Source organism: Pollicipes pollicipes, unplaced genomic scaffold (assembly GCF_011947565.3).
Source record: "Pollicipes pollicipes isolate AB1234 unplaced genomic scaffold, Ppol_2.1 Scaffold_6138;HRSCAF=7277_pilon_pilon_pilon, whole genome shotgun sequence".
NCBI lineage: Eukaryota > Metazoa > Arthropoda > Thecostraca > Pollicipedomorpha > Pollicipedidae > Pollicipes > Pollicipes pollicipes.
In genome coordinates, this window is record NW_023596818.1 from 13499954 (window position 1) to 13520547 (window position 20594).

General features: G+C 47.1%; 1 protein-coding gene across 1 annotated transcript; it reads left to right on the plus strand.

Annotated features, from left to right (window-relative positions):
• Positions 1–16796: 16796 nt before the first annotated feature.
• Positions 16797–20061, plus strand: LOC119105838 (RING-box protein 1A). The gene is made up of 2 exons (XM_037229387.1): positions 16797–16909; positions 19258–20061. Exon 2 carries the CDS (start codon positions 19278–19280, stop codon positions 19611–19613), a length of 336 nt encoding a protein of 111 aa, XP_037085282.1. The 5' UTR covers positions 16797–16909; positions 19258–19277; the 3' UTR covers positions 19614–20061.
• The last annotated feature ends 533 nt before the right edge of the window (positions 20062–20594 follow it).

A 20594-nucleotide genomic window follows, 5' to 3' on the forward strand; every position in this document is an offset into this window, starting at 1 on the left:
CGGTTACATGTTCATGTTGTGGTTCGGAGGTTGGAATACAACACTGCTTTGAATTCGGAATTTTGTTAACTTTCTTGTGCTTGTGCTTCATGGTTTGAAAGTTGTCGATGTTTTATGTACAACATGGAAGGTCTTCTGTCCCAATTAGATTATATTACTTAAAATCTAAAATGCCTCGAAATAGATGTTTGTTTTGTGGCCTCGTGTTGGTCGAAATGCAGTAATGGCTGCAATCGTCTCAACGATCTAAAACTCCCTTTCACACCCGCGTCTCTCCGAGCCGTTTTTCATCCTGCGGCTGGAGTCAGCTTCAGCCGCTGTGGTAAATAATCCCGCCCTGACACGGCAGCAGCGATAGCTCACCGGCTGACGGGGCGTCAGTGGCTCACTATCGTTTCTGGACCGAGCCTCTGGCAACGGCAGCGCCGGTGACTCAGAGGCGTGGCGGGCCAAACACCGCGCCCGGGCCGGGCGCCGCCGCACCTGCCACCTGGCGGCGGAGGACGGCACCACCGGCGGCCTGCATTGCCGGTGGCACGCGTCTCAGGACCTAACGGGAAGCAGCGTGGGTGAGGACAGAAAGGGGTCGGTCGAAATGTCAGCGGCAGAGCTGCTGCGGTGCTGTGGACAGTCATCTAGTGGTCTATTCTGATACCCGTATTACACAGACCGCATTGGTATGGACCGTCTATTTGAAACGGTATCCACCTTGTAACTGCCACACTGCCCTATAATACGGAACTAATGTCGACGTCCATGCCATTACGTGTCTGATAGCTAAGATGGGGATCCTTGAGTGCCTTTTTAAGTGTCATGTTTATCCCTGTAACGGGCTTCATTAGATGAGAAGTGAGCTCGAATACCTGTACGCTCTTGCCAGCCAAGTACCTAAAGAGGCTCTCCTTTTATGTTTCTCCGCGTTAAGTCTCATCGTCTGTTTAATCGAAAACTGGGATGTCTACATTTGACATGAAGTGAATAAGACTCTGAAGTTAATTTCTCGCTAGGGTTTGAAGTGGGCAAGTGCCAGCACCAGTTATTCCGGGCATGAGTTCGCCATCTCTACCAATTTTCAATAAATGAACTTGCTCATAAGTAATGTTAAGAAAATGACAGGCAATTTGCGTTGCACTATCGTGAGGAATAGAAATGTTCTACAGAAAAGTCTGCTCTAAAATTATTGAAACACAATACGAACAATCTTGCCGATTTTTTGGTGACCCCGCTCATTTTATTTCATTAAGAAAACGTGCACGAGCACCAAGCAAAGTAGCACTCTCGTAGGACACTTTCATACAGTCAGAACCGAGAAATGTCCAGAAAAAACGTGACTCACTACTCACCGGCGGCCCAAGTTTCCCCATCTACCGCTTCCGATTTCTTTAGGCCACGTCCCGTTTACCCTTGCCTCCGCACTCTTCGCAACGTCCCGCATCCTCGCGACGCCTGCTGGGCTGGGAATATGTTGTCAGTACTGTCATGAGTTCGGTCTCACCGGCCGCCCTGAGTCCCGCTGGAGCAACAGCACGGCCCCTGAGTCCGCTGGAGCACCAGCACGGCCCCTGAGTCCCGCTGGGGCATTAGCACGGCCCCTGAGTCCCGTTGGAGTACTAGCACGGCCCCTGAGTCCCGCTGGAGCAACAGCAGTCCCTTGAGTCCCGCCGGAGCACGAGCACGGCCCCTGAGTCCTCGCTGGAGCACCAGCACGGCCCCTGGGTCCCGCTGGAGCAATAGCAGTCCCTGAGTCCCGCTGGAACATGAGCACGGTCCCTGAGTCTCGCTGGAGGCACTAGCACAGTCCTGGTCCGGGTATCTTGTGCAGGGCGTGTCTCGGTGTTGAAAGCCATACAGGATAGCGGGAGTGTCATTCCACTTACAGCTTTCACCTCCACGGACGGCCGTCAAAACTTCTCCGAGAGTGAGCATACACTTTGTGGTGCATTTCGACGGATAGAAAGCCTTCGCAAGCCAGAAGAGGCCTTCTCATACACAACCTTTGGCACATGTAATGCCACGAAAAATGTCGGAAGTCTTAGGGGCCGGACACTGGATCCCTCTGCCCCTCCCTCTGCCTGCGCCACAACATGGCTTCACAAGATCAGCCAACGCGTATGTATCACTGACCCTGTCTTGCTGTGTCCTCTCGATCAGTACGAGGCCTCCCACCGGCCGCGACAGGGCGTGTCCCTGGTCATGCAAGGTTATATGAGGATCTTCTCTTAGTTTGAAGAGGGTCTCGTACCTTTACCGCACCATGACCATATATCCATCAGGATAGGGGGCAGCTCGCCGTAACACAAGGTTCATCCATCCAACACCTCTCTAGTTCAGGGCGGTGGACTTCTCACGGCCATGACAGGGGCTTCCGATCATATTTAGGCTCTCTATCACACGACATGTGTACCTCATTGGATCTCCTTTCGGTCTTCGCGGGGCCTTACCTTTGGAATTCAAAGAGACATTGCTATATCAGAACTGTTTGTCACAACCGTTTTTGGCGCTCAGGCACTGGAGATCACTCGATTGATGAAGACCCTGATTCATGACAGGGACCTCATGCTGCACAATCACTCCCGACCATACCCCGTCATCGATAAACGGGGCGTCACCCTGATCATAAAGGGATATGTTGCTCATTATAAGCCAAAACCAAACTACGTACCTAGACCCATCACGGCCTTTGCGGATTCCCTTAGATTATCAGGGAAGGGTGAAATGATCCGTTCAGCCACCCTATATGATGACCGTTGGGTGGCTGCTTACTTTGCCTACACGAGACCTTGGCCCACTCTTCCGCTATCCGATACCTCTAAAGATTATAATTGATGATTTGATGAATGAGCGATTTGATGAACTGATGATGATTGATTGATGATCAAAAGATTCATACGATAACCTAACCAAACCCTCAAGAGTGTCGTCTTGAAGCTTCATTTCAGTGAGGTAAGTCGCATTGTGGAAAAATTAGTGTTGGCGTTATGTTGCAGATATCGGCGCAGCGCTGCATCCACCGGCCTCCCCGGTTACGCCTTGCATAATGTCCCAGCCCAATGCATGCGCTCTCTATCGTCTTTGATAATTTGCTAAACATCTTCCTGGGCTTCATCAGCAGACGCCACGAATTAGCACACCGCGCTGATGCATTCGGGTATAACGATTGGAGGCGGATAAAATGTCATCGCAACTGTGACGGCTTTAACGCCACTTAAATTGTTTCGTTGTTCGATTAAAGATGTCCGTCTCGCTGCTCGACCACACACCCATTTTTATGACGCTGTTTTCTGCGACCGCCTGGTGTATGCTGTGCTGCCTGCTTACTAGTACTGCGGGACAGCATACCCTGCGGCTAGTCCGGCACATTTTCACTGGCGAGGAGTGATAGTTCAAACGAGGCACGAGATTCCGCCTTTGAATGTGTCGCGATCGTGGCATACACAAGCCAAATATAACTACGTGTAAGTCTGCCAGCCCCGTCTCGAAATGGTCCTGGCGATTGGTGAAACCTGAAGCCCCATTAGTTATTGGTCTTAAAGTTTTCAGCGGTAAGATGTGATTTATTCAACGTCATATCGATAAAAATAGACACTTTTGGCCCGGACCCATTTCGATGTTGGTCAGATGGGGTCTAGATGAAGAACATCACGAGCCCTTATCACATCACAGCACACAGACTGCTCACAAAAAATCGATGTTCTGCTTGCCATGCTAGGCGTTGATCAACACATGTAGCGGTAATCCGGGCGTTCATTGGCCATAATAAGCTTTCCAAACCTCATTCACCGAAAATAAAAGGAAGATTTTATATGGGCCCTAAGGTTTTCGTAGACACTGATTTTACTTTTATCCCTGCCTTTGCGCTATTTATTGACGGGACGTCGCCAGTGCGAGATGGGGGAAGGGCGGGAGGGGGAGGGGAAGCGGTGGCGGAGCGGCGGCAGCGCTCCACTGAGACTTCGCGCGCCCCGCGTGCAGCAGAGACGATCAAACAGGCTACCCCTCCCCTGCTCAAATCAGGGTATGCCCTCCAGGTATCAAATCCTGGCAAACCGTGCCCATCTTTATCACGCTCTGTAGTGCCCTCGAGATTCAGAGGACAGCAGGCAACGCACCACGCGTCACTCAAATTGCAGGATTTTTTTAACAAGATCACAACTTCATGTAATCGCCCTACTCTGAACCAATGTTTGATACTGACAATTTTAACAGCCTATTACTTAATCTATCGCTAATACTTTCATTTCACGTTAGCTTTCGAGTGCAGTTCCTCCGTGATGACGCTAAGCTGTTTCACAGTCATGTTTTTAATGCTTATCAAGCTGCCTCGCTTGCCTTAGGACATTGGAAAGTTCCAGTCGGCCAAACTAATCTTCACAGTCGAAGAAACCCTCACCTCGTTACTATCCCACAGTTCAGGTCCGATTCATCGTTACAATCCTCTGACGCACCGAGTAAGCCAATGATGATGCGGCGTTTCAGGGAGATGTTCACTTCACATGGTAGGTGGTTTTGCCATACTTGGTTCAATTATCATAGGAGCTCAACCAAAAATACACATTTGGCTCTCTCTAAGGACAATTTTGGCTATTTTCTATGAAAGCACCCCTATTTCAACAAAAAGCTCCGGAAATGAGTCTTTCTGCAGTGCTCATTCATATGTATATTGCCTTTGCAGCTGCCAATATGAGATTTGCAAGGATGTAAATGTGATGCATTTCATTATTGTTTTTGCTTTCACTGAAGTGAAAAATTCCCTGATAGAACCCGTAATGTAATCGTTACTTACATGAAGTGCAGGTAGTGAAGGCAGATAGTCTACCTTAAATTCAGCCTACAATAGCAGTGCAAATATATATAGTTTGTCTGGTGGTAGCACCATGCCAGGGGTGTCAATCCTTTTACGTGATTAGGGGGAGGGGGTGGAAGTCATGTGCCTCGCAGCCTCCCCTTTCCTAAATGTGTTTGTCGACAGATTTAGCCAGCTTTGTTTTTATACGGACAATTTCTTTAATTTATTTGTCTTGTAGTCGACAATTCTTTATTTGAGCAGCATAGTGTTTCCGGCCAGTGAATAAAGTCCCGGATTTGATAGAGTTTATTAGTTAGTTAGAGTTAGCTGAGCGTTAGTTAGCCTTTTCGATATTTTTGCTTGTAGTCTTCCAGCTAGAAGTGTTGGACGGAAACCAGCATTAAGGTCCGAAATCAGTATTAGAGTGGCGAAATAATTTAAACTGACAAAACCTCATTGTGTACGCATCATAAGCATCATGCTATTTGATGTGCAAAGGGCTATTTTGGCTTGCCGGTTTAGTTTATGCCAGTATATGGATGTTGGCAATGAAAGGTGTCCTTCTGGCGTCCCAGCTTATTTTTCCATCGTCTGAAATGCAGATTTTTTATAATATGCGTGAAATGAATAAAAAGGATGACAACCTTCATCCTAACCTTAAATCGCCAGCTCCATAATGCGAACTGGCAGGGGAATGCGAGCCCCTACCTTTTCCAAAGAAAGAAAGGTAGAGCCTCATGGGAAACCATGGATTGTTCTCAACGAGATATCACGATTAGTTATCGGCTGTATGCCGGTAATTAACTCTACAAGACCAAATCAAAGGTCAGGTCTTCCTAAAAAAAATTATTTCAGCCCTGCATACTCGTAGGCACGGAATCATGTCCCATGACATTGAGCATAAAAAGGCATATTTCTTGCTTAATGTTGAGTACAATGGTATGCAGCTTTACTTGTTTTAGGGCTATATTTGTAAAGAAGGGCTTCGTCAATGTAACAGTGTTACCTCTCACGTGTGGTCCTCGGCTTCATAGGTTGCCTCCAGTCACCCTCGCCAGCCGTGAATTGTCCTGCAGTGCTCCTAGAAAAAAACACCGCTGCCTTGAAACCAGCAATGTAAGGAACATAATTTGGTGTTAAAACACACTCAACGGAGGCGCTAGACTACCAAGAATTTCGGCGCAGCTGCACAAAATGTCGAGCTGTTGTTCACAGAAAACCTTGGGGGTGGGAGTCGCATCCCAGCCCCTTATCAGGGCGAGGGTTAATACATGTTGTTCAGAAAAAAAACTAAGAGGCTGATGTAGGGCTAATAACATACTTGAATGTAAAAACTTCTTTGAGCACCGGTTGTGGCCCCTCGCCTTTCCGAAGGCCTTTCTAGGTACTGAGGGGTCCTCGGAACTAATCACGAGTTCCTTGGCCGTTCAGGGGTCGCATGCACCGCTCAGGGCCCTCCACGTGCTCAGGATCCCTCTGACTGCTCAAAGACCGGTTTGGCTGTTCCGAGCTGCTCTGGTCACTGTGGTCTCACCGGGTCACTTGGGGCGCTGATCATTGAACAGCTCTGATACTTACATCTAACTGCTCGCGGGCTTTGCTAGCCGCTTAAGGCACACCCGATCATCATGGGCACCCCTATTTGCTCGGCGGCTCTCCTGGCCTCTTTGAGAGCTCTTCAGGCTATGGAAAGGTTCCCGGCCTCTCAGTGACTTATTTCGTCACCAGAGTGATTTCGTTGTCCTCAAAACCTGCTGGGCACTTGGGATCTTCTTGACTAACCAGGGTCCTTTTCGCCACTGGGAGGTCCCTTCTTCCGCCCAAGAGCCCTGCTAACTACGCGTTGGAGCCCCGGACCGGTGAGGGGCACTCTGGGCACTCATGAGTTTAGTAAATGTCCAAGTCTGTCCACCTGCTTAGTGCCCCTCCTGCTTCTCAGGGACGTGGCTCTTCAGGGGCCTGTCTGGCCATGGAGAGGCCACTTTGGCCCCTACATGGTCCTTCCGGCCATCGTTTGTGGGCCATTCTGGCCATCACAGTTTTTGTTTGAATGCTGATGACCCACTAACCGCTCAGCGACCCATTTGGCCACCAGAGCATGTTTGTATTTCCTCACAGCCCTTCCGACACTTTGGGGGGGGGGGAGTAGGTCAATGATGGACCTATTCTATCATCTGAAAGCGTTTCTAGCTGCTCGTGGGCCCCTCCGGCACCCCAAGCGTACTCTGAACGTTAGGGCTCTTAGGAATCGCACAAGGCTTTCTTGTCTGCTCCGTGTCCCTCTGGCCACCCAAGAATCTTTTAGCTTCTTAGGGCCTTGAGAGGCTACTGATGGTCCGCCTCAGCACTGAAGAGCTTCTGACCACTGAGATGACCTCCGCTTTTTGGGGGACTACGGCACGTTCAGGTCCCTTTTGGCACTCAGGTCCCTTTATATCCGCATGACTCTCTGGGTGCTCGGGGTCCTTTCAGCTACACAGGGTCAATTTTCAGCCACACTCAAAGACCACCTATTCACCAAGGGGCTCCTCAGTTGCTTTCAAAGGCGGTTCAATCTTATGCGTGCCCTGTGGGCCTGTAAAGGATTCTCCGCCTGCATGAAAGCGCATCGAAAGGCGCTTTGAATCTTGTAAAGTAAAGGAGCCCTGGATCCGCCAGTATCATCCGAGTGCAGTCAAATGGAACAGCTCTTTCTTTGAGCCCCGTAGAAAGAATAAGAATTTCCAGTGGCGATGAAATTCCATACCCACGTCTTCCATCTTGCCCATATGATTCGAAATGGCTTGGATGCGATTTTCTTGCTGGAAACGATGCTGCCAATAATCATGTATCAACTAAGACCTTTGCATGCGGTCTGCGTGGAAAACATGTTAGAGTGGTGCTCAAACGGGCAGTGTATGCCAGTGTTCAGACATGTATTTGTATACAGTTTTATGGGAAAAGTCGCCAGGCTATGCCTGAAAAAACAGCAGGTCGCGCCCTCGGCATATTCAAATCAACGAATGAACTGTTTATTTTCTGTATGTGAAGTGTAATAGACAGCTAGGATCGGCAACAGCTCGTTTGCATCAAGCTGGTAGAAACAGATGCCCTTTCATTGTTCAAACGGCGGATATCATCGAGCCTTAGTCTGGAATTTCTGGCACCTTCGTTTCGTCAAAACATGCAACATTCTTCTTAGGCTGGACTACAGCCGTAAATAATAGTCTTATTACCGTTGTTTTTCTCTGCTCAGCGTGACAAAAACATGTAAGGCCTGTTTTCTTTACAAACAGTCCTGTGATCCCCACGTTTCTCTTTCCCGTGTGCATTCTTCTTCCAGTACGCCCCCGCTTCCACTTGCCCAACGTTGGTGCAGTGGCCTTCACCTGAATCTGAGCCCGACCCGAAACCCAATATGTTGCTCTTTCCCTTCGAGGCAGCATAGAAGCACAGTTTATACCCGCATATACAAATTGCTTTGGCTCAGCGAAAACGTGCCTACCAGGCAACAAATGTTGCGCCATGCTTGGAGCATGCCTGAGGTGTGATGGAGAGTATGGTAATTGAGGTGGGGCTCGAAGCGCACACGTGATTTTAATAAAGGGACATGGCTTCGAGGAGACCCACATATTAGACGTTATTTCGAGTACTACCTGCCACCGGCTCAAATTTTGTCATGCATTTAGCTATCCTGACTGTCGTGGTTTTTCGTCGTTTTTTCGCGTTCCAGAAAAGCAAATCCAACCGCAGGCCGAGCTTAAACGCAAGGCTCCGACAGGTTCCGCGGGTAGAAAAAGGCCGATATTGTGATAAGCCTGTCCTATAGTCTGGGGCCGGTAAGCCTACATTCCTAGCAGCAGCAGTTATCGCGACATTAATTGAATAACATTGCAGAAATGAACGTTTCGGTTGCGTGCATGATATTGAAAATTTCGGTGATGAGAAAGGCTTTCGGTGATTCTCAGATTGCTGATGGCACTGCGGGGCATGGACATCATTGTCATTTTATGACATATGGTATCGCGTTACGCTACGGGCGACAATTCTGCCTGCAAAACTCTGGTCTGCGACAACAAAAAAAAACTTTTAACGGCCCTTGAGTAAGGTGTTCCATAATGACAAGGAACAAGATAAGCAGTTGCTTAAGGTAATGCTCGCTATGAATAGTGACAACAGTGATGCAAATGTCATTTCCTGAAATCCTTCATCTGCTCGTGATCGGAAGTCCGTTATCTTTTACATTTCATCGTCATTTGTAACGAAAGAGGTCGCCACCTGGGCGCTTTTTGTTTTAAGTAAAGAACAATGTTCAACCTGAGCAGCATGGCCAACCCAACCGTCACGTTTTATTGAGGCTAATATCTTTGCAACCACTGATCTCAGGTTCAAGCAGCTTTCAGTAATAATATGCGCATTCTGAAAGGCTGGCCGCATAAATTACTAATCGCTTGCAAGCAAACTGTTTGGTCAGGTGGCTTCTTCTGCGACATTTTATTCTCATCGCCACTTCTCTCGCCAAACTTGATTGATATGAATTGTAAAAATGGTATATGGAATGACAGTTATACTATGAATGCTAAAAGGCGTATGTAACGGCGCATGTTTATTTCTTTATAGGTTTGTCTTCTAACATCGCCAACGGAGTATCATTCTAGTGACAGGCAAAGTCGTTTAAATATAATACAATAAATACACAGCACACAGTAGTATGAACAGCATTGAAGGATGGCATGTCTCAAAACTAAGTAAAGATGCACAGCGATAAGACCTACCTGATCGGTTAAACTCTAAAAATGTCAAAGACTGCTATGAAAGACGCCCGCGCTTGTGTTACTAGCTAAAAGAGTGTTCCTGACACTTAGCAGTCTGCAAAACAGACCGCTCTGTACTGTTCGCACACGATCGCGAGGCACAGTGAGCAGTTTGAGTGCGGGTCGATCGAGACGTCACAAGCAATGAGAAACAGCTTAGCATGGTATGAGAGACCAGTTTACCTTGGCAGATGCTTCTCAGCACAAGTAAATCGTACTGTACCCTTCGTGCTGCTAGGGATGAGACTTTGAAATGAAGCAGAAGAAAAAATATGGTAAAAAAATATATCTTCTTTTTTCTATACCGTTGACCAAGAACAGGTAACCAGGACTGTCCCTTCCTCTATCCCAGCGACGCAATAAACCGTACGTTAACACCAGAAAACATAAAGTCAAGCCGCGGCACTCCCAGTTAGGAAGAGAAAACAAATATAAAGAAGCAGACGAAGAGGTGGTGCAGACCCGTCAGGAATTGTGTTATGCGATTGGCAAGAACAATTCATACATGATAAGGCTTAAGGTAGTCATAGCCAAAGTCAGCTAATGACAGCTCACTATAGCCACCCAATAAGCTACCACCACTCATTCACAGTGTTAGTGAAGGCTGTACAATGGCACTATTCGGAGGGGCAGTTAACCGGCCATTTTCATGCTGGGTCTTGAGCTGGATGTCCAGGGAATCCACCCAGCTAAGCGGATCCTGTTGCTGGGAGAACTCCCGGAGCCAGCGCCATGAATTTGGGTACAAGTGCATGCATATAACTGTATCAGAACGTGATTATGGAGCATGAAGGAGGTTAAATATGAAATGACTTACATACGTGCTGGGCAACAAATTGCTATACCTTCAAATATGTTGGTTATGTTAACATGTATTCACGAAATGCTTGCGAATGATGTTCTTAACAATGTTTTTTGATACAAAGATATAAGCTATTCTTGGAAAATATGAAATAATGACTTCGTTCCACAGCTTAGGGACAAGGGAAGATGTTGTTAATAGTCTATACTCACAATTAGAATTAGGTTGGTCGGAATGTTTTACTTGCCTCATATCCATTTCATGTGATCCGTAGAGCTTGTGCATTAAATCGAATGATGCAGGACGCTGTTAAGTTAGAAACTTGTGCATCACAATTAAGATTTGGGATTTAGAGATGTTCGATAATTTCCAAATTTTGTATCGTTTAAAGATCGGCTCGGAAATTTGTGGATGGTACATGCTTTCTATCAGACACACAGCCCTTTTTGGCAACATTACTAACCGATCTAGTTGAGAAGCATTATTTACGCCCCAAATCGAGTAGCCGTAATCTAGATAACGAATAATCAAAGTGTTATAGAGTAGATGTGACGTTGTTTTATCAAGGAAGCATCGGACCCTACTTATCATTCCAATAGTTCCACTTAATATGTTTGCAGCTAAATAAGTGTGGCGCTTAAATTTAAAAGATTTGCCAATCAGCACACCAAGGTATTTCATTAGTTTCTTTTCTTCAATAGGTGAATTGTTTTAATTGGAAATACCAAGAAAGGGTAGTGCAATGCTGTGTGAATGTGTTTGATACGTCCAGTGAAAGAAAACTAACACCAAACTAGGAAGTCATTAGAAGCAAAAAACAAGAAAAAAGAAGAACATAGCTTAGGAAAAAGAAGGCTGTTACAAGAAAGAGAAGCTGTTGTCCCGTAGAATGTCTTCAAGGCTCCTAATTTTACATACAATGCACACATACATACATGTTCAAGCTCACTTCTACCAATTAGATACTTGTCTGGACAGGAGAACGCCTGAGGATCATGTGAACATTTTACATTTTACAGGGTTGAGGGCCAGTCCTCACCTAACCAACCACGCTACCGGATGATCGAGATCATTTAGCAGTTGCAGGCACTCAGCCTGGGACGTAATTTCGCAGATTTTTTGGGCGTCATCAGCTTAAAAAGACAACCAGGTTCAATGACACGGGGAAATTCGTTAATAAACGGTGAAAAAGGGGGGAAGCCAAGAGTGGTCGTTTCGGGACGCCGGAGGTCATCAGTTTTTAATCAGAAGTTTTTCCGTTGACGGTAATCCTCTGAGGTTTGCGGGACAGATACAAGGCAAACCAATGTAGTCCAGATTCCCTCAAATGGCATGAATGTTTTAGCCTGTGGATTTGGAGCTCGTGGTTATCACTCTGAAAAGCAGCCGAATCATCAGCGTAAATGGCATTCGTATGGCATCCGTCTGACATGGTCTCCCAAGCCGATTACAGGTAAGCACTTAAGTTCGTGCTGCGCGAACGCCTAGTACTAAAACCATGCTGATGATGGCACAACATCGGCGAGACGTGATAGAACACCTCATCATACGCAACCCGTTCCAGTACCTTTCCGAAGAGACGAGGAATGGATATGCTTCTGTAATTTGACGGCTCCTTCCGGTCGCCTTTCTTGAAGCTGGATATGATGTTGACCTGCCTCCACCTCTCCAGGGAGACACCAGAACTCACCGAGAGGTTACGAATCTCGGTGAGCCGAGCTACTGACCCCTCTGTACACTCGGTATATGCATGCTATGTGATTTCGGCATGCAACAACGTATATGCAACAGCTCATATGTAGCAAATATGAAAGCAAAATTGCCTCATTACAGAGCAGGCCGAAGAAAGCCCTGCCCCAGGTCCCGCAGAGCCGGTGTAACAGCCACGAGAGGTTAAGTTCTACTAACGAGAGCTGTACGGTTTTGTACAGACAAAACTACATCTCAGTGTGTACAGACCAGCTTGTAGTGTGGTGCGGGAATGGCTCGCTTTGGAGTGTTTTGTGGAAGGATGCCAAATCGCAATAACCAGGGCAGATGAAGATGTCAAACTCGCAGGCGAATGGCGTAGGTAAACGCGCAGGCACATCGCAGGCGGATGTGGCAGTTGCAAGTCACTGACAGATCTGAAAACTGTCCGACGCCAAGCCATCTGAATGCCAGTAATCTGTTGGGAGGTGAGCGGCGCCATCTGGTTCGAAGACAATGCCAAATACATGACGCTGTATCTTAAGTTGGCGTAGATTGGGTCATTTAGATTGGTATGTTCATTAGCCAATATCCACCAAACAATGTTTGTATTTTCATTGCCAGGATTGCCATGATAGCAATGCATATTAAGAAATAATCGATGTTCGATTACATTCGTCGAGCTTAGAATTTTGATGTGCATTTGCCTTTCCCTCTCAATCTCAAATCCCTCTACAGATCTCTGTCATGAAACCCGGGGAAACAAAACGGGACATGTATGTCTTGATTGCGACTCATCAGGCTCGAGGGCACCCGTCTAGCATTGCTGGTGCGTTACACTGGACAAAACAAGCTGCTTCACTATTTGACTCATTGAAAATACACCTATGCACTTGACGGTAAAGGACAAAGTGTGCTCTTACCGTGTACATGCTTGCCGTGATCTTAAAAAAATGACAGTGACAGACATCGATCGTTCCCATCCCACATGCACCTACGTAAGCCAAGCATGCCCATCCGTAAAGCGAACGGCCATAACTTTTCGGAGTCTCGAGGGACCGTGACGACACTCCTGAAGACGGCCTCGCCCCGACCACTCAGATCCGTCGGCTGGTGCGGCTGGGTGGGTGCGACCTGTCATTAGCGGCAACTGTCTCCAGTCCCCAGGGCGACCAAGCGAGTTCAGCGTCATATATACTGACTCGTGAGTCATACTCACTGGGGCCGGTGTGCATCGTGATTTGGCACGTCATTACTGACCGTTATCCAGTTTCTAATCATCGTCACCACCCTGTCACCTATAGACTAGGCGCACCTCCCCTCGTCATCCACGCGGGGCACCGCCACCTGCATATAGGTTACTCGACTGAGACCGGCCGCATCATGATGTGATCACGCACCGCTTTGTTCCTCCGCGCGCGGCGGCCCGCCGGCTGCGGCCTTGACCTTCGATCGGACGCCCCGCTCCACGTCTGCCTCTCCGGATTGGCTGCCGGCGGCCGGTCAGCTGTTGCGCGGTCTGCGCCAGCCACCGCTCGCCCGTACATGGTGAGGAAAACCCGTAAACGCTGGCATCACCGGCACCGTCAACGGGGTTCCCGCGGTGTTATGATCTAGAAGGCGGCCTCGGAGCTCGGCAACCTTAACATCGACGCGTGAAATATTCTGTCGCTGACACCAAAAATCATCGAAATATCTGACGACCTCAACACGTTCAGATATAACATTGTGGTCAGAAACAAAGCACGGTTGAAAACAGTGTTCAAAATAGACATTTAGTGCTTTCCGGATGCTCAGCATGCATTCCTACAGGAGATCTGATCCCGGAGGCTGTGGTGGTGTCGCGATGCTGTGTCGCGGTGGCGTTTACTAAACAAAATTAAGGTCTTCACCTCTACGAATATAGCGTCCAGAGCCGAATCCATTCGGAGTGCTCTGGACTGGGACCTCCATAGCACCCCAAACCTTTATAACAAAACTATCAAGATTGTCGGTCACTGTGCTACGTGCGTGAGGTCGTGCTCAGGAGCACGACCTCTGCTCCTGCGGGCGACTTTTATAACCTGTACGTACAGTTTCAGCATGGGTTTGTGAATTATCCCGTAAGAACGGCTGCCATTACGGGCGAGCTGAGCTGTTACAGGTTGTGAATGTCAATGGCGCCAAGCGTGAGTTAGAGACAGCCTGGATAAGCACTCTTACTCAGTCCGCAACCCAACACTCGTATTACTCGGGATCATTGTTAAGCGTTTTCACTGTCATTCGTGACTTTGTAAAATGCCTGGTTATCCGGCACTGTCATCGCACCAGCCATCAGTGCATTCGGAAGATCTGTGGCATGCCTAGACACCGCCGCTTTCCGATCATTATGGAATTTTCGCTCGCATTGATTTCGTCGCTGGGTGAAATCAATGTGGACCAGCTCCATCGTGACTCTAAGAATTGTGATAAGAGCCGCCACATCTGACAATTTGAACGTTTTCCTCAATAAATTTCAAGACCTCGTCGGGTTGCAAATGTACAGGCGGATTAGCACTCGGAATCGCTAGCATCACCTATCTCCGCCACGACCCTGGCTCTCCTGACACCGAAAGCCAGCACGGCAGGCATTGGCCCCGGCTATGATGCATGACGAGCCGTGAATAGGGTCGTATGGAGTATTATGTAATCGGCTGCGACACAGGGCGTGATGTTCCCGCTGTGCCACGCCGCGGGACTGCGGCACGGGACTGCGTTTTTAGTGAGCACCAACCGCAGCATAGCTTGAGAGAGAATCAGCGTTGTAAAGCATGTCGTACTCCTGATGAGTGGAACCAATTCTTTGTTGACGTTAGCAAACTTGACCGTACAACACATACAAAGGGAACTGAAACGATGCGTTACCAACCACGTGAATGTTTTTTTTTGCAGTGCTTGACAATTTGCCGTGTTTGTAACGGCCGCTCTTTTCTTGTTAGTCTTATCTGCTTTATATCAATCACTTGTTCTCTGGTAGCCCCTGGGTTTCGACCACGCGCAGGACAATCCTCTAATGCAAACAATTAGAAAGCAAAATATGTCACGGAAACATTTGCCACACCACCACAAGTTGTGTTGCGGACGCATTGTGCATGACGACCCAAAGCTGGTCAACCTATACGAACTCAAAACTGTTCGAGAAGAACCCGACCGTCCAACCAAGTCCAACCCAACATAGGCATGAAATACCCATCACAAGGACCGCTCTGAATTTCATCCTAAACTTAAGTCACAGTCGCGGTAATCGCCGCTTTGCAGTGTAAAAAAACATTTTGGAAATCGCCATAATGTCGATAAATTTGAAACGTGCAAAATAGGAGTACGTTTTGAACGAAACTTAGGTCTCGAGTCCAACGTTTAATTTCCCCTGAAGACAATTCCCGTCTGACGGAAACGCAGTTCAACATTCTTGTTCATAAGTGACCACCATTGTTGCTCACAGAGGCCTTTCCGCGCCACGTACTTGTAGCAGGTACGTATTTTCGAAACACTCAAAATTAATTCGCCGATGGAATCCAAAATTATCTTGGACAGTGGAACTTCTTGAGGACAGGGGAATGTGGAAAAGGAAGTTTTCGTGTCGTATGTAAAACAATATTTTCTTTAACTTGATTCGACTTGGACTGAGCTGTGGTCTATAACCTCCGAAAATTCACATAGACCGAATGTGGTAATATTTTTGCATGTAATCAAGGCGCATCAGTGCAAACGTTTTACCTCGATAAAGGATGCAATAACCGCCTCGTTCTAAGCTATGAGACGTCAACGCAAACCATTTGTCCCGCAGCAAATTTTTCAATGAGTATTTTAACTTCTAACACAGTATCATTGCATTATTCATTACAGTAACACCACCATTGAAGCGCTTCAAGCATACGATAACTTATTTCTGAATCCGTCCGATGCATGACAGACGCTATGCGTAAAAACTTCCTGACCCTAGTGACAGCCACTTCAACCGTCGACCCCTGTAACTCATATAACCCTTATAAGTTTGTGCTATTTTTCGCAATAAACTATATCTCTTGTTCAACGAGCCTTCCTCGAAAGTAAGCGGCCAAAAATGTGCTCTTAAATGGGGGGGGGGGGGGGGAGGAGGGGAGGATTTTCCTGGACTGATTCCTCTGGATCTCAGGCTCTTTATCCTGAACTTCAACACCTTTCTAGAACGATCTCCAGACCGTCTCAAACTGACGGAAAAAAGTGGGTTGGTGGGGGCGCAAGAGAAAGCACATCGGTATTTTTGTCCCCAGCTCTTGAGCATAGCGCTATAGGAATGGGTGATGTATGGACCTAATTTTAGAGACCAACATAAGCCACATTGGATGACATCCGATCACAAATATAAGTAGGTATATGTTAGGCACTTCACTCAGATATAGGGCCATCGAGCCTCAATATAGTTCACGCGGGCGTGCTTTGAATATGTCATCTGGACTCCTAAGTCACAGCCTGATGCCAGAGATCTCCCTGGCGTTAATGAATATCTGCTCCCCGATGAATGCAGCTGTTATGACCCGCTCCGACATTTCCTTCAAATTAAAGGCATTGATGTCATATAATTCCCCTCCTGGTACATATGGAAGTAGCATGACAGCGCTGAACATAATTGTCTTGCTACGAAACTGGCGCACCTCTGTTGAGTTGCGAAAACGGAGGTTGAGCAGCTATGCGTGAGTCAGTTCATTCCATCTTTGTGAACGGCTAATTTCCAGACCTGTGTGAGAAACTAGAAGGGTGACTACCAGCCGGCGTGGTTGATCCGTTTTTCTAAATTAAGTGGTGAGGCGAGAAGGATACTATCAGCATATTTTCTAACAAGTAAGCATGTTGCGTACATAATTTGATTTAGCCTCGGTGTAAGCTCTGTAGGGCAAACTAAGCATTCCCAAACCATCGTTCAGTACTTCTGTGCAGATGTGGCATGGTTTTGTACATCAAATTTGTGTAGCTGACAGAAGACATTTGGTGTGTTCCTGAACTCTTCATTTGTCACAATGGAATGTTGTGTGGAACTTTACATTGAAAAGGAGTTTGATCACACATTGCTGCCAACCTAACGCATTGCATCCCTGGACATTTTGTGCAAAAGCCAACTTTATTTTCAGTTAATTAAAGCAAGCCTTCAGAGGAGATCTATTGTGTAATGTTGCATATAGCATCTTTACAAATGTAGAAAATGATGAGTAAGAGTGCTGATTGAACTTAGCAAAACTGTTTGTCAGCAGGTGGAGTAAAAAGTTTTTTACCCCATTCATGTATCTGTGATAATTAGGTAATATTTACTGACTTCTGCATAATAACTGTGATCCATTAATTGTTGCATATCATCAGCTATTTCCACCCCTCCCCCAGTCATGCACCAGTTATGTGAAGCAAGACATGTTTCCCTCCCTTACACTGTTCAAACATTTTTCAGAATTTTTTTAGCATGATCTAGCTGCATTGCAGCACAACATAAGCTATTCAGAACATTTTCACCCTTGTTATGCTTTGTTGATACCCTTTCATAATGCTTTCCATCCCCCCATACGCAATATCATTTATGGAAGGATTCATGTTAGTTTAAAGCTTACTGAGTGCAGTGGTTGGAATATGTTTTTAGTTTTGGAAGCATGATTCTTCTACAATTAGTTAATAATCACATTATCCAGCTCTAATGATACTAAGTGTAGCCATCAGCTGAGTGGTCCTTTCTTTATTTGTAACAAAGCCTGCAGCATGAGCCACCTTGGCCAGACCAGACCCATTCTGATCAACTTGTTTTCTAGATGCTCATCTTCACCACCATGGATGACAGGTGGATGCATCTCATATCAGCAAGGAACACAATTCTTTAAAAGGTGTGCTCTATTCATTGCTGGTGTGCCAAACAATGCTGTCATTTCCAAATGATCACTTGTTTTGGGATGCTGTAAGCATTGAAATCAGGTCTCATGATCTGTGCATATGAGGAGATGTAATCAACTGCATGGTGTAGGAAAATATACCAATGGAGCTAATGTGAAAGCGAAACTCACAATGAGGTATCTCTCTGGTCTTGGGTATGGCAACAATTAATGGGAAGCCCATGTTGAATGCAAGTTGTTATGGCCTAAATGGGGGTATATTGTGCTGTGAGGGATTCTGACCTGAAAACCACTGACCCCTGCAGCTCTGGGCATGGCACCAATATCCATCCAAACTATTCATATCACTCTTGCTACTTTGATCTCAATTTCCAAACTTACTTCTCTTTGCAAATTCATTGCTATCCTTAATTGAAATTACTGGGTGGACTGGGCTCATATCCGAGTTTTCTTGCAATATTATCTGTGGAGTAGTGCATAAATGCTTTTCAGTGGACCTTTGCATAATATGTTTTAATCAATAGTGCCTCTCAATGGATTACTTATTTGTATTATTTTATTTTTAAGAACCCAAACTTATTTTTATTGCTGGCCAGTGGAGTTGGGCTGCATTAACTTAGTCCTTGGCACCATCTGCGTGGTAAGAATTTACACCATTCACATCTCAACTTGCATTGCATCTGACAACCAAACAAGTTATCTTATTAGCTGGTAGTGATGGCAATATGTCATGAGGACCAAATGACAACATATCATGAGTACCAAATCAACAAGCCTCATACATGGTGGTAACATTCAAGGTATTGTTATATGTCCTTTTTATTTATTCCACTTAGCACTCATGTGTACTTTATACTTCAACCTTTCCCTTGTCACACAAGGAGGTTGAATGAATGAGGATGCTTGTTTTGGAAATTTGCATAAGCTTGGTCATGACTAAGCAGCCAGTTTAGCTTTGCACTTATCAATAATTGTTGAAATTTGCTTTGTGGTCCACTAGCTGAACCATGTGAATGTCCATAGTTACCATGCATATCCACATGCATGCCTTTTCATCAATTTGATGACTACTCAAGATATGAATATGTGAAATTTCCGAGCTGGCATGTAACTACATGCCTGCTTGCAACATATCAAACATCTTTGAAGATGAAAAAACAATGTGATGTCCATCTGTGAAGGCTGGAACCTTACTAAGCCAGGTTGATGAAACTGAAAATAATTGTGCGGCCATGAAGTTCAGGTGCTCTTGCCTGGTGGCTTCAAAGCAAGCTCCCCAAGATAATGAGCATTGGTGACTGACAAAGCTTCCTGTTCCAGCCGCTGTCTACACGCCCGTGATGGCGTCGATGGAGGTGGACACGATGGACGAAGAGGTGGCGGCCGGCTCGTCCAAGGGCGACAAGAAGCGCTTCGAGGTGAAGAAGTGGAACGCCGTCGCGCTGTGGGCCTGGGACATCGTGGTCGACAACTGCGCCATCTGCCGCAACCACATCATGGACCACTGCATCGAGTGCCAGGCCAACCAAGCCTCGGCCACCAGCGAGGAGTGCACGGTGGCGTGGGGTGTGTGCAACCACGCCTTCCACTTCCACTGCATCTCGCGCTGGCTCAAGACGCGCCAGGTGTGCCCGCTTGACAACAGGGAGTGGGAGTTCCAGAAGTACGGCCACTAGGCGGCGCGCGGCTCGCGCCGGCAGGGGCCGCGGCGGCCGCGGTGGCCGCGCTCTCCGGCGTGCCGCGGTCGCCAGGCGGCTCCGAGTCGGACGCGCTCGACGACGGCTCGAAGTCGGACGCGGTCGGCTCGGACATGTGCCCGCTGACATGGACTTAAGCGCGGATGGACGGCCCGGCGCGGGCGCGGGGAATCGCGTGTGGTTTGCTATTGGGCCGCCGAGTGTGGTGTAGTGCCGATGCGAGGAAAAGGTCGCGAGCGTCGCATTTTGTTCAGTTTTCCCGCCGGACCTTTGACAGGAATTGCGTACTCTGGATCGTGAGCGTTTCCTCAGTTTCCGCGGAGTCCCGGACGAAACCTCAAATCATCATTGTTTTAATGTTTGCCATCACGAATGTTCCTGTGCGTTGCTAGTTGCTACATGTAATTAATAAAGCTGTGAAATTGTATGTTTGGTCAGCGTTTTCGCCAGCAATAACCGTAGCTTTTCTGCCACGTATGCATAACAAAAACTGGAATGTCGGGCACTGCCGGGATTGACAATGCTGCCCGAGATCTTTATCGTGATTAAGGCGAGCCCTGAGTAATGTAAAAGTCCGGCGGTGAACATCCCCTACAGAGCGGAAGATCAATGTCATCACCGACAATAGGCCTCATCCCAGTAAAGAAGACAAGTCAGACATGCAGGTCAGTTGTCAGCTTCAGACACATCAATCAAATACCTTGCCATTAATGAGAAGAGCCTTGAAATGCTGTTTTTTCTCGAAATTACGAATTTGAAATTCGTCTCCTGACAATCGGCCACCAACATACCAGGAGCTGGCGTTAGACGATGTTATCACCCGTGCCAGGGCGTACGCCCTGAAAGCTGTGTTCTATCAATACAGCCAATGCTTGCTTGGTAACGTCGCTTAATTAGCACCGGGCACATGCAAGGCTGATTGCTGTCGTAATGTGAACTCCCAGCTGATAAAGCAGGTGC